The sequence below is a fragment of the Uranotaenia lowii genome, chromosome 2 (genome assembly GCF_029784155.1).
Source record: "Uranotaenia lowii strain MFRU-FL chromosome 2, ASM2978415v1, whole genome shotgun sequence".
NCBI lineage: Eukaryota > Metazoa > Arthropoda > Insecta > Diptera > Culicidae > Uranotaenia > Uranotaenia lowii.
This window is the reverse complement of record NC_073692.1, coordinates 84383686-84399157: the sequence shown is the minus strand read 5'-3', so window position 1 is coordinate 84399157 and position 15472 is coordinate 84383686. Positions and strand designations below refer to the sequence as shown.

Here is a 15472-nt window from a genome sequence, read left to right as displayed (position 1 = left end):
TTACCGGGATTGGTTCGGACAAGACACCGTCGTGTAAGACCTTGCACGAAAATGCCTCGTACTGTGCTTCGATGAGATGGACTAGTTTCTCTGGGACCCCTCGTCGTCTAAGAGCAGCCCAGATGTTTTCGTGGTTCAGTCGGTCAAATGCTTTTTCGAAATCAACGAACACCAGCAGGTATTCTACTATACACTCTGAATTTGTTATTTTTAATCAAGTTTTGATGATGAGGTAAGGTTATTCGATAGGAACAATCTTGACTCAAAACTGATGTCAAAACTTCGAAACTAATTCCAGGTCCAGAATTCAGTTACACTTTTTCAAAATTTTCTCACTTATTGGTATTAATGCATTTCTTAGAATTAGATTTTAAATCAAAAGTAATTTATTTCAGAGATTCGGTTCCTCATAATCAAAATCGCTATTGTATTTGTGGTTTTTTTATTAAGGATTATGTATCTTTAAAGATAAGTTGAAGGATACGCAAAAAATTAAGTTATTCAGTAATAACATAATAATTGTATTCATAATAGTTGTATTCGACAACAATGAAAATAAATACAATATAATAAATTCCTATAGAAACGTTTGTGATTTTGGCAACACAAGCCAAAACAAACAAAATAAGGTCAGTCATTGATCTATTCTTGTGAGCGATAGACGTGTCTTAATGAATCTCTGAATTGAGATTCGTAAAATCTCGACAGTGTATCCAGATAAGGATTCTTGATTTTCGGTTCGAATCATCAATAAAAATGGAAATAAAAAGCACATTGTTTTGCATTTAGTTTATATTTTTTCGAATAAGAAAAAAAATAATTAAAAATCATTCTGAGTTTTTGTATCATATATTTAAATTCAGAAATCGTTATTATGCTCGTTTCAAAACCCGTATTCAAATTCTGAAACAGAATAAAAATTCAGATTTTTTCTTTTTTATTAATCCTGTTTGTTACAAACTAATCTAATAATAATTTGTTTAAAATTTGTATAAATCCTTGTTATTTTCAATCCTCAACTTTCCTTACTACATTGTTAACAGGTGTTCAAAAAATTTCCTTACTATATCAACGTTTTTCGCTAATCCTTTTCTGAAACTCTCGCAATCGATTGATGTCATTTTTCCCATAATTATTTAAATTGAAACACATAGCTTCTACAACTAGCCATAGTGCAGCCTTTAGATTACAGCTTTTTTCACCAATTAAAGTTGATATTAAAACTTCTTGATCAAGAATGTAAATCTTAATCTGATTTCGGATTATGAGCGCTATAAAATTCCAAACGATTTAAGAAGGGTGACACTGTTTTAAATTTACTATTAGTTGAGATGCAGATACAGCTCTTTAATAAATTCCACAATCAATATAAAATTATCAAGATGAATATTTTGGTAAGGAATTTAAATCGCAAGAGACCGCAGGTTCATATTTCTGATTTTGAGTTCGTTTAAACTGAAAATGAAAAAAAAAAGCAAATTTGGAAATCATTTAGCAATTTTTGTCTTTTTAAAAAACTTCTTTATTTGAAAAAAAAAACCATCCACAAAAATTAATTTTTTATGGAAAGTAATTGATTTATCATAAACCAAGTATTTTCTCTAAAAGAAATTGTATAATTTTAATTCAACTGAAGGTTTAAAAAAAAACTAATTGTTAATTGAAATCAAATAAGAAAAATTAAGCAGGCAAGATAACCCGGACTTGTTCTAATATTTATTAAAAAAAATGTAGAAGATTTGGCCCGGCCCGGTTGTCTATATTTTGTCAATAATACCCTGATTTTGTCCGGGTTCATTCACATTTTTTGGAAAATCAAACGGAAAATTCAAATTGCACCATCATAATTTTAAATTTTGTCGCCTAAAAAGTGAAATTTTTCAAGCTAGCTTTATTCAAATAAACTTAAACTATTTTTCTGGAAGCCTGAAATACGACTTAAAATCGGGTTTTTTTTTTGAAGAAAACATAATAATCCAAAAGATTTTTTCTAAATTTTTGTTGAAGAAACTAGGATTTTTGTCAAATTTTCCCGGATATTGCCCGGTTTTTTGTTTGAAAATTTTGAAATGGAATTTCCAAATTTTGCCAGGTTTTAAATAAAACTGCCTGGATTTTCCCGACCCAAATACGTTCTAAAGAACTTCTGGCAATCTTAGGCTAAGCTCGCCAGATTTTGATGCAAATTTAAAAATTTCAACCATCGATGCAGGTAAGTTTCCTATATTATTACAAAAGAATTCTTTAGACAAATCCTTATCATCTTTAAAAGAATTAAGGATGAAATTTCAAAAGCTCCTATTTAACACGAAAAACTATTTTACATAAATAAAAGATAACAAAATGAGTCAAATAGTATTTGAAAATAAAATTTTCTTTTTTTTTTATTCATGCATTGTTTGAGCAGAAGTGTCATAGAAAAATAGGTCACCAAACCCAACACCAAAGAGTCAGTTTTTTTCTACGGCCCTAACTGACCCGGTGTACTATGCTACACTTTTCAAAAATTAATGAAAATTTTGATAATTATATAAATTTTCACTTTTGTGTACAACATTTCGTGAAATTCCAGTTATGTCAATTTTTTTCCATTTATAAAGAATCCTTATATCGGAAATCGGAATCGGAAAATTCTTGTATCACGAGGGTCCCGGCTTATCAAAGAAACATATTTCGTCACATGCCACATTTGGCTTCATTGGTTCTTGAGTTTTTATAGAACTGTATCAGTGACCCCTTCTTCCTACCCTTATCTCCAAACGTCTCCATTCAATATGCTCCTATGCAACATTTGATTCCTTTTTTTTTTTTTTTGAAGAAAAATTATGAACATTGTTGTCTTATCTCCCTTTTGAAAGGAGCGAGGGGTCTCAAAACGTCAAAGCAACATGTCTTTAACATTTTCTAGGTTCATTTTTGAGTTATTCATAAAATTGTACGGGTAACCCCATCCTACCTTCCTATCACCCTACTGGAAGAAGGGAGAAGTTTAAAAGTATCAAGAAAACATTCCTTATTCTCGAATGCACCTCCATGCCTCATGGCATTCCATTTAATTGATTGGGTTTTGAGTTTTTCAAAATTGTATGGGTCACTTCTTACCTCTTCCTAACTCTCCACTGGAAGAAAGGAGAAATATCAAACCATCAGAAAACTTTTCACGCACTTGAATACTCTCCCATGTCCACTTTCTTATTTCTTTTCCTCCACTGGGAAAAGAAAGGGTCCCAAAATAAAATTAGAAATATTTTTTGTTTCCAATAACCCGCTTGGGCTAAATTGTGTTCCATTTGCTCGATTTATTCTCAAGTTATTGGAAAAATTGTATGGAAGACCTCCTCTCCCATTCCTATTTCCGCACTGGAAGGAGGGAGGGGTCTCAAACACTCATAGAAATATATTTCATTCCCAAACATCATCCGATGCCAAATTTACTACCATTTGCTCAATCAGTTTTCGCATTATACAAACATGTTTCTTTTGCTCAGAGAACCCCCTCACAGTGTGGGGAGGGATCTTAATTCATAATAGAAACCTTCTCAGACCTCTAATACCCTGACTTGTTTCCACGCAAATCGGTTCAGTAGAACCTGGTCTATAGCGTCAATCAGACAGACAGACAGAAATCCTGTTTTAAATATATACATAGATGCAAAGATTGGAAATTAGTAAATAGTGTAATCATTTATCTTATTTTTTACACATTTCAGATTTTCCAAAGATTGTTAAAAAATGCTTTTTAAAAAGTTGAATATTCAAGAAAATTTAAGTGTTCCCGGGTCCCGTGAATCAAAGTTTAAATCCCAGGAATTCACGACTTTTATATAAGAAAAAAATTTCAGGTTTTAGTTAGAATTTTTGAACCATAAGATATGAAAATTTTCCACTGTAAAATGTATCCTTCCTGAAATTTTAATTTTTTTTTTTTCAACATGAAATGGCCTTGCATCAAATTTTGAGAATAAGTTTTTTTCATGTAGTTGGAGAATGAGAATCTTTAGTAGAAAACGTTTGAAAATGTTCTTATGAATGACTTCGAATCATTAGGGCTATGATGATTTAATGAGGAAGAATGACCATGTCGGTTAAAATGTTCTCTAAATAAACAAATTAGAATTAGATGATTTAATGCCTCCAAAAGAATTATGCTGAGGTTTTTTTTTAAATATTCGTGATTTTAGTTTTCGAAAACAAATAGAATGGCGAATCGGATGACTCATTTTCATATAAATTCAAATGGAAACTTTTTCAATGGGTCTTTTGGATCGACGTACTTTATAAATGAATTTTAAATAATAATAAAGTTTATAATTACATAACTGCTCCAACTATGTAAAAAAAAATATAATGGAAATCTTGAAAGATTGTGCAGAATTTTTATTAGTAATTTAGAATATTGAAAAATGAAATTTGATCTACAAACATTTCAATGGGGATGTTTCACCCATTACCTTTCAAAAACTACAACCCCTCCCCTTACTCCTTCCTCAATCACTCGTTTGCACTGTCTTGCTAATAATGTAAGATAAGTACTATCATGTTTATCATTTTAATAACATCATTTTAGATCTCGTTTGATTTATATTTGTTTGTTGCTACATGTTTTCAAAAAGTGTTACAAAAACATGATAAACAAACAGAATCCATTCATAATGAATACTCAAAGCCACACAACAGCTGTTGAACGATTTTACTTTCTTTATTACAATCGTCGATTGGCTTTTTCTTCTAGCACAAAAGAGCTCTAAAATCGAAGTTCAATGTACCAATTGAATTTGAAAATATACTTCCGGAAATGAAAACAGCCTTTGAAAATAGGTGTGGGAATCATTGTGTATAGGTCGAATAAATATTCAAGCCCCCGCTCAAAAGTAAGTAGGAGTAAAATAATCTCAGTAGAAAGTATCCTCCAAAAGGTGCTAGGTGGTCCAAAGGTGACCAGTAGGGTGGTCAATTGCTTCAGTCAGCTTATTTGAAATTCAGTCCCAATGCTGCTGCTACCGCCAAAATCTTCCAGACGCGTGCCATTTTAATGCTCCGTGGGCCGTTTAAAATGCGTCACGTTGAAAGGCATCCGGAAATCATTCATTCATCCATCCAGCCACAAGTAAATATTTGCTGTCGAGTTTCAATCAATAACCTGGGGGAATCCGTTCAGCAAATTTGACGCTTTGCGGTTACGCTTTGACAAAATGGAAGAAGGATGGAGGAAAATTGGGGGTAGGGTAGGGAGGAAGGAAGACGCCATTCAGTAATACCAACCACTCTGCGATGAATGGAAAAGTAATATCAATTAAATGCGTTATGTGATTTAATGAGCGCTCGTATTTATGTAGGTATCGGGTAAATATTTACTTTTACAAATGCATTTTGAAAGGTAATATTCCGGATGATAAGTAATTAGATCAATTAACTACTTGGAAATAGAGAAAATTCTGCATAATATTCGTTTGGGTTCATTCATGTTTATAGAGCACTTACAAGAAGCTTTATAAAATAAATTTCTGGCAACAGCAAGAGCCTCTTGAAAAAAATTGTCTAAGGCATACATAATGAAATCTTGACATTCATTATATCCTAATCCCTCAATTTTTTTGTTTTTGTTTTTTAAGTTAAAAATTCTCAAAAAAAACTTAAAGCGGAATCTTAAAACATGAATAATTCAGAGTTAAATTCAAAATTCCATGAAGAAACAGACAGTTCAACAGTGAAATTCAAAACTTAAAATCGGATTTTATTCAGACCCACAATTCAAAGTCTCGAATTAAATTCGTTCTATCAATTAACAAGTGAAATGCTAATACGAAATTGAGAGTCAAAGTTACAATGAGTGCTAAAGAATCAAAAGTATGAAATTTGGGCTTACTCTTTCGGAAAAGTTTCAATTAAAACTTCAAACTTGGAATCAAATAGGAATAAAAATTTAATTCCGGAACTCAGTTATGACGATTGATCTTATTTAGTCATCTACAGTTAACTTTTTTCAAAATTAAAAAGGGTGTAGTTTGTATAATTCAATGCAAATTTCAATAATAATCGAAAAACAAGCATTAATTTTTCATTATTTAGATTTATACTTAAGTGAGCATTCCAGATGCCTGATTTCTAACAAAGCCTGAAAAAAAACTAACAATTTAATAGGATTTTAAATATTTTTCTACACTTTCTTCTGGAAAAGTGGAAAATTTCTGCAATTTATCATAAAAAACTGATAATTTTGGTATTTTTTATCAATTCTGAGAAATTAAAAAAGAAAATGTATTTCCCGTAAAATCTTTAACATATTTTAATCAGGAGAAAATACTTCCTTCTCAGAACGTAATGCTTGATTCGCTGGAAACTCCAGATACATTTTCTTTATTCAATAAATAAGGGAAAAGGATGAAATTTTTCATTTTTCGATTTCAGATTCAGAGTCATGTTTCTTCAGGAAAGTCGGCAAACGCTTTTGAAGATACTCTCGTACGTAAATTTCCTGGTTTACGGTTCCGGCTGCAATGAAAATGTCGCTTTACAAGCGTCAGGTACAGATAGCTTCCCAAATAAGATATTTCTTGGCAAACTTTTATAGTTTAATAAGCTTGCAAATATCTGCCACCTTTCCCCTTCCGGTTGCTGTATAATAATCTTGTCAAGGAAGCTGTCTGAAGTCTGCCTTGACGTAGGTTTCGTCGTCCAATTATCACACAATCAAACATTGTGAACAATGTCGTATACAGCTTCCGAGATTTTATTTTTGCTGTAAAGTTATACTTTTCATTGCGATAAGCAATCACTGCCTTCTTATAAGTCGATAGTCCAGATTGTTTTTAAGATTCTTGCACGGTTGTAGACGATATTTCCAACTTATTGGTGACATCTCGAACGCAGAGATTATAGTTTCGCTTGAAAGTGCTAGCCACTCTTCTGTTCCGCCCAAGCAACCAAAAGGATCGCTTAAGGAACGAACTCATAAGTTCACATAAAGCTTAACAAAAGTTTTGTGGAACTTTTTTGCTGTTCAAAATGCTATTTGATTCGATTATAGGCGTTTTAACATCTTTATGTCATTCGCGACTCATATCAACGATGCAATTGGCGGATAGTCATTGAAAAACTTATCCGACACAATTGTGATCGATTTTTACTCTTGGGCTCGAATTCACGGAAATCGGCTCAGAAAGCTACTGACTTGCCAACTGAGCTATATCACAAGCCACGAGTTTTTTTTCGATTTTTTGTACTGCTCATAAAAGTGCTTCTTGTAGCTGGTTAGAAGTTGCTTAGCAACTTATGCGAACTTTTCGTCAACTGTAAAGTGTTTTCCTCCAGATTCCGCCTACCTAGTTGTCGAAATATGTTCCTCGAACACTTTCATTACTTTGGTGACAATTGATTTCGCCACATTCAACGATTTTACTATTTCTGCATGCGTGTAGTTTGGATTTTCACGACGCATGTACAAAATTCGTAGATTCGCTTTCTTGGATACCATTTTGAAAACTAAATACTAAAGATGTACCGAATAGTGGTATTCGGCGAACGGCCGAATACCGAATATTGACCTTTTCAACTATTCGGTCAAACGAATATTCGGCCGAATATTCGGTCGAATATTCTATTGAGTTTTTTTATGAAAAAAAAAAACAAGCAATTATTTAAAAGCCTTTTATTTCTTCCACATTAATGCCCCTCACGTTTTTAGTCGATTATTTTCAATCAGGTGATTTTATCAGATGATCTAATGCCTACAAGATATTTTTTAAGTAGAGGCCTTTCAGATTTTTTAAATGTCACCAATAACTGAAAATCCATCTAATGACTTGTCGCTTCTAGGGCGTTTATCCACAAAGAAATTGAGATCCTGTAAAATCGGGTACAAAACATATCGAAACAGGTGCCATTTGCTTTTTTTGATTTTGAATCAAATGAAGATAAAATTTGAGTAATATATCTTCAAATTAGTTGTTGAAAATAACGATGATTTTTTAACCTTAGGCAAACCATACTTTCAACCATACGTATCCACACGGTCAGGCATTCAGGACGATTTTTGAAAAAAAAAGATTGTTTAAAAAGGGCAAAATTTATGTTTGGTTTGAAATTTTTTAAAAATTGTTATTGAACACAAAATCAAAAAGTTTTTAAAGAGAAATATGAGCTTTTTTATTTGATTTGGCAAATAGTCTAACAAAATTCGGGAAGTCTTAAACAATATCTGAACATTCCGGCCAGATTCGACTTATCTGGAATATTCACTGCATTTATGGGCAAGCCTGAATATATCCAGAAAAACTGGAATTAACTATAATCAAAATATAAAGTGATACTTGTCATCATTCTCCTGTACGATCTAAAGTGAGAGATTCGTGGATGCACCTTAGATGTTTTGCTGAAACCATAAGCTTTTTATGATTGTGTAGCTTTTACAACATTACTTTTGAATATTTTATAAATGATCCAAAATCATTTGAAAAATTTTACAAGTCTGTAGTGGATATTCGGCCTATTCAGCCTATTCGGCCGAATACTTAGCTCAAGTATTCGGTGAGCCGAATATTCGGCTTAACGATTTTTCGGCGGTATTCGGCGCCGAATATTCGGCCGACCGAATATTCGGTACATCTCTACTAAATACCTAATGTCGAAGGCCAAATAGAAGCATCATTTTACACACATACATGCTAACTTTTGGCTACCCCTTAAGGAATACATTTGACCCGTTATTCAATAAGACTGGGAGAACTCCTTTCTACGGATAAGTCTACGGATCGTCACTCTAACACATCAATTCTGGGTGAATCCTCTTATTTTTTTTATTTGGATTTAACAAGTCCTCAACCGCGGCCTGCTAATGTTTAGATCTGAATGAAAATGAAATAAGATAAGTAGTATTCAAGAAATATAAATTTTTAATAACAATCTTTCTGCACACACAGCTCGATGCAAAAGTAACGTATTAAATGACAAGTTCCAAAGTTACCCTTTTTCAAGCGTTCGGTACTTGTTCGGAATAAAGGGTAATATTGACTCGTTAAAATGGCCCATTATTTGACAGATCGCGAAAGTTCTTAATGGTCGATTTTACGCCTTCAAGGGGTAGTTAGCGTGTAAACCTACAAAATGAGGAGTGGTCAGGTTTATTATAAGAATGATTAGACAAAATACGGCGACTTTAAGTTGACCACTCTTTATCTCGAAAACACCTTAATTATAATTTTACCTTGCTATTTTACATGCTAATGGATTTTTTTCAAAGAAAATCAATGGAATTATTCACGGAAAGTCATTTAACGCCATCAATTTGCAAATCTTAGCTCTTGGGAAAATAAGAAATGTCGACATCGGTCTACACAGAAATTGTTTTGACTATTACGTGTCACTGAAAACTGCAACCTTTAAAATAAATCACCTGTAATTAACAAAACCTGTAATTTTAATTGTTTTCCTTAAAAGTTAACGAAGATTAATTTATTATTACAGCAAGTGTCCTGTAAAAAAGTTGTACACTAATAATTAAATGTCACGTAATCATGTTTTCGACCTGTAAAGTTACGATAAATGTCCTGCTCCTTTTCGTTACAGGGCTTTTGCATAATTTTACAGAAAATAATTTTTGCTGTGTAAACCTGGAAATACTTGTACTATGACAATACGATCTATGGAAATCAGACTCTACTCCAATAACGAACTTCCTTGAAGGTGGCATTATCGGTATTGGATTCTATGCCGAACCGGCTTTAACAAGCTATCTAATAACTGGCATTGTCCCCCCAGCACAACCGCATAGTATATGTCGGAAAGAACCCAAATAAAACATATCTATCATATACATACTTATCTATCATCATACATAACATATCACAAAACAAAGCAGGATGGAAACAATCACCCAGCAATGATATTGTCGAATGATGTAGCGAGCACTGTGTGTGTAAATCTAGTTTTCCTTCCCCCCTATTCCCCTCTCATTTTCATCCTTTCTTGTCAAAGGCAAAGGAGTATGAAACAAAAATCACCGATCAATTGGCAGACAGCAAATGCAGTGCGCTTTTTTGGGCGGTGGCAGAACGATTTTGACATTGAACTTTCGTTTGCTATCCGACTCAGATGGTGCAATTGGTAAGACATCGGACTGGCATGCCGAGCAAGCTTGCCGAAATCACAGAAAAATGTATAATTTCACAGAATTTTGGGCCAATTCTCATCACAGATTCTGTGTCACAGAACACAGAACTTTGGAAATATTCACAGAACTCACAGATTTTTCAAATTTTGTACGTAATTTCGAAACTATAGTTTTAAGACATCATAAATATTAGATTTTTGACTTTGGTTTTGGTAAAACATGACAATATTGGTAAAGTTTTTATTAAGTAATACGTTTAAAAAAGACTCAGTTATTCATGATTTTTCAGAGAAATTTATGCTACTTCCATCACAGAAAACCATAACAGAATTTTTGGGTAAAATCACAGAAAGTAAGATTTTTTATTCGCAAAAACACACGGCAACCTTGATGCCGAGAAGAGGTTTTGCTGTTTACTGAGTCGATTTGGGGTCATTTTATAATTTCTCAAACCCTGGGGTCTAAAAAGCTTTCGTCGCTTCGTATTTTGTACTGAAAAATCAACATCATTTTTGTTTCGTCTGTGGAACTGAGCCTGCGTAGGGTTTTTGTGCCAATTTATAAATTTTCCAAAGTAAGTTTTTCTCACTATATTTTTTTTGGGAAGAATTTTCCAATAGGATGCAAATCCCATTAAGTGTTTTTCTTGTTTCGCTTGAATGTAGTAGTCATGCATCATTTTGAATGGGAGCTCGAGCCTTTATGCCAGTAGTGATTATCCAATCATATCATCTCTGGTACAGTTAACTTTCCGGCACTTTCAGCGCATTTTCGGCACAGAGATTTGGATTTTTGCAAGGGATAATTTCGTTGAGGAAGCCCAAATTCCAGAATTTAATTTGTTCAAGTTGATGCAATTTATAAGATCTTCTGAAAGCTGGATTGTGATTTTTCATGTTTTAGGAAGGAAAAAGGTTTTCTTTTGACAAAAATTAATTGGTTTGTTTTTCATATCAGAAAGATTTTATTCAGCAAATTTTATAATCTTTTTTTTTTATGGCGTTTAAATAGCTCGGGGAGCTGACGCTGGAAATGAAAATTAGAGATAGTTTTTGGAGAAGAAGATTTTAAAGTTTAGAGTAGGCAGCGTAGAATAGTAAGCGATCATGAGACGTTAGTTAGACCATCATGCACTTCATTATATCCATTCCGGCTGGATATGGACAGAATGCAGTTCAAGATAATAAACCAACCCCTCCCGATACCAGTTGGAGGAAGGACAAGGGTGGGTTCGAGACTGGCCTCTACATACTCCCCAAGCATCTACATACTACGGTTTATGTGCGCATTGAAAATATTAAAAATAAAAAGGAAGGATCTCACCAAGTTTCAGGACACCATCTTCAGCAGTTGATTTTAGGTTAGATCCTTGGGCTGACAACCATGTCATGCGAAAGCCACCGTCTGGTGCCATGATGTTAGGGGATGGCTTGAAGGTTCGCTCAACGTCATCATTGGACCAAATGATTTATCGGTAGTACATGCCACGATACATGAAAAGAAAACAGAAAAAAAAGAAAAGAGAAAAAAAAGAGAAAAAAAAGAGTTTTAGTTCATATCATCTATCAAGATCTAAAAAGAAGCCTAGCTTAAACTTATAATAAACCGAGATCAAATTAATAGTAGTAGTAAGCTACATTGCTCCTGTCATATCATAGAACCATACTATTTTACCAAAATATGGATGTGAGAGCCTGTTTTGCTTTTTGAAGCAAGCTTATTCCAAACTAATAGAAATTCTAGCTCACATTAATAGTAGAAGTAAGCTACCTTATTCCTATCACAACATCACAAAATCTTGCGAATTTACCAAAATATGGATATAAGAGCCTATCTTACCGTTTGAGCATCGCCCTACCCTACCTGCCTCACATAGTTGAATGCCTACTTTTGAATGAGATTTAAAAATTGCCAAGACTGTTTCCTTTGAACTATAATACTATCAAAACAACTCAGGAGACAGATCCGTTTCACAAACCTTAAACCACAAAATATCATTTCCATCCAATTAGCCCCCAGTGATTGAAAAAAGCTAGATTTAAGAATAAGCTATCGTAATTCATAAACCGCAAATACACATCCACTGGAGCATTGGGGAGGAATATGGTATTTGAATATGTTAACCTACTCTTTTCTAACTTTCCAACATTTTGAATATATCTGAAGAGAAAAAAAAACTCCACCTCCGAATGATCTGAAAAATAGAAAAGAACATTAAGAAAAATAGAAAAGAACATTAAAATGACAATAAAAGGTCAAACAATCATTTCTGATCGGACCAGATAGACCATGTGATTGAGCTTTAGTTAAAAGCCGTGGGACCGACATCTAGGGGTTCCGTTTCACTTATGGTCGGAAGTGATCCGTTGATGCCTATAACAACGATGAATTGTGATACTCTCACTATTCTATATTTAATGTTGTTATACGTCAAGGTACACCCATTTATATCAAAGTGATATAAATGAGCACTCAATCACGCCCACGGTTATTCAGCAAATTTTATAATTGCAGAATATTATTGGAACAATTTGGTTTAAACTTTTTGTCGACAAACGACAAACCCTCCCTAATCCGTTAAAACACATTAAAAGGGATTTGTTTGAAAGCATCAATTGGACTCAACATTGATTTCATATTTTTTAAATAAAATTCTTTTTCGGAATTTACTTTGTCACTTGTATGTCCGTCCACAATCGACTTCAGTTATTTGGCATTCAACGCACGCATATCTGTTCAATACAAAATCTTTGTTCAAAATTTGGGACTCTTGTTTCCAGACTGAGGAATTGCCTAGTGTTTACAAGATACAACCTTGAATTCAGAATTCATGAGTTATTAACTAAAATTTAGAACATTGAACTGAGGCACTTGGGATATGAATTAAAAATTCTCAACTGTTAAATCAAAAATTCAGTGATGAAGCTATATCCTTCCAATCGGTTCTTGATTAAAAATTGTTAAACGCTAAACTCATCAAGCTAATACCATAGTAAGCTCTATTTTCCCCCTGAAAAAAAAGAACCCGTAGTGATGTTCTCCCATTAGCCAAAGAAAAAAAAACTGTCAATTTGGCACTTCATTGAACAGCCATTGAACAGAAACGAAACAATCGCAATATCGACAAGACAAGTAATCACTCGCCCGCACTAGAGAAAGATAAAGTGAATGAAAACAAAAGCAACTTATCTTGATACATCCTCTATAATCATTATTCAGAGAATAGCTCCAGGTCATTATACCAACCACTGTGAAAAACATTGCACCAGAAAATTTTAATCATTCAATCCCTGTGTTTGTTAACGTGATTCTCATTCTCTGTGTTTTGTTTTTTCCATCTATTTCCATCAACGACGACGACGACGGACAAAATCAGAACCCCCGAGGGTCTGGAGGATGTCTCCGGTTATCCGCGGTTGTTTGCCGAGCTACTGGCCGAGGGATGGACCGGCGAAGAGCTGGAAAAGTTGGCCGGCCGCAATCTGCTCCGGGTCCTGGAGGAGGTCGAGAAAGTGCGCGAAAATCAGCGGCTATCCGGGGTGCGGCCCTACGAGGACATTCCGGTGGCCGTGCGGCCCGAAGAGCACTTCAATTGCACCACCAACAGTTAATGAACCGTCGCAGTAGTGGCCGCCACCAGGAACAACTTTCCATAAGTTAAGGGAAGACCTACACTGACTTCCGTTTCGAGACAAAAAAAAACCAAGAGCACAACAACTGCGACTGAAAGCAGCAATCTCGCAACACCGAGGACACGAATCACAAAAAATCTTCCGCCGGGATAGAAACATCGTGACCGAAATCTTGTTGGAATTTCTGGTCGCCAACAGCAGGGGATTTTGGCACGACAGCTAATTACTCTTCCCCCAACACCCACGCATATTCCTGCAGCCGTAGGGTCGTACCGATTGTAGGTTTTTTAGAAAAGTATTTATATTTTACGACAAACAAGCAAGTATCTCCATGAGAAATGCCTTTATATCGTATAATAGTATATTTAATGTTGGTTCCGATAGCGGAAAAAGCGTTACGTTTTCCTATGTTGGTTGAAGATAGGCGGACGGGCGTTGGTAAATATGAAGAAAAAAAAAACAAAACAAATGGTCCCGTTAAAATAACGGGAACGATGAGAAGCGAAATCCCGCATTAAACATAATCTAGGAAAATGAGAAAAAATGCCCCGGGAAGGAAATTCCCGCGAAGACACCAGCCGAACAATGCAAAACCCTGACAGATCCGGGTAGGTAACTGTAATCGTAGCATTTCCGGTATAGTTAGTCTGTCGGACAGTGATCATAGCGAGTATTTTTATTTCATAAATAAGTATACATATATCTATCTATAATCTGCGCTGTCCGACAACTATATACAACATGAGAAGTAGTCTTCCGGTAGTCGGAGAAATTACTCCTCCGTGATGGCGGCAATAATGACCATTATCCGGGTAAAACGCGCCCCCGTTTCGCAGATATGAAACACATCTTCTGTAGCCGACCATCGAGCATTGATGACGGAAGAGGAAAGTTTTTTTTATGATCTATGAGTTTTAGTGATAAACTGCACTTTCCTATCCTAGGATGAGCTGGATTTATAAAATTTGAATTGATTGAGTTTTATTTTATTAAGAGTGCTTGCTTACTCAATGCGAAACATCCAAGAGAAGAAAAATGAACATTGACAATTTTGATAAATTTTTGAAAACGATAAAAATATTCCAGGAAAGGTGCTTAGAATAAGCAAAGAAGATTCAAAATTCTGAATCTGAATTCTGAATCTGAATTCTGAATCTGAATTCTGAATCTGAATTCTGAATCTGAATTCTGAATCTGAATTCTGAATCTGAATTCTGAATCTGAATTCTGATTCTGAATTCTGAATCTGAATTCTGAATCTGAATTCTGAATCTGAATTCTGAATCTGAATTCTGAATCTGAATTCTGAATCTGAATTCTGAATCTGAATTCTGAATCTGAATTCTGAATCTGAATTCTGAATCTGAATTCTGAATCTGAATTCTGAATCTGAATTCTGAATCTGAATTCTGAATCTGAATTCTGAATCTGAATACTGAATCTGAATTCTGAATCTGAATTCTGAATCTGAATTCTGAATCTGAATTCTGAATCTGAAATCTGAATCTGAATTCTGAATCTGAATCTGAATTCTGAATCTGAATTCTGAATCTGAATACTGAATCTGAATTCTGAATCTGAATTCTGAATCTGAATTCTGAATCTGAATTCTGAATTCTGAATCTGAATTCTGAATCTGAATTCTGAATCTGAATTCTGAATCTGAATTCTGAATCTGAATTCTGAATCTGAATTCTGAATCTGAATTCTGAATCTGAATTCTGAATCTGAA

The 15472-nt window shown here is 34.2% G+C and overlaps 1 protein-coding gene across 1 annotated transcript in view; it reads left to right on the top strand.

The window, feature by feature from the left end:
- LOC129746102 (uncharacterized) overlaps positions 1 to 14133 on the top strand; it is a 271077-nt gene extending 256944 nt beyond the window's left edge. Inside the window, exon 13 of the mRNA XM_055739564.1 lies at positions 13485 to 14133. Within this exon, the coding sequence (XP_055595539.1) occupies positions 13485 to 13719 (235 nt within the window). The 3' untranslated portion in view covers positions 13720 to 14133. The remainder of the gene's footprint in view (positions 1 to 13484) is intronic.
- The last annotated feature ends 1339 nt before the right edge of the window (positions 14134 to 15472 follow it).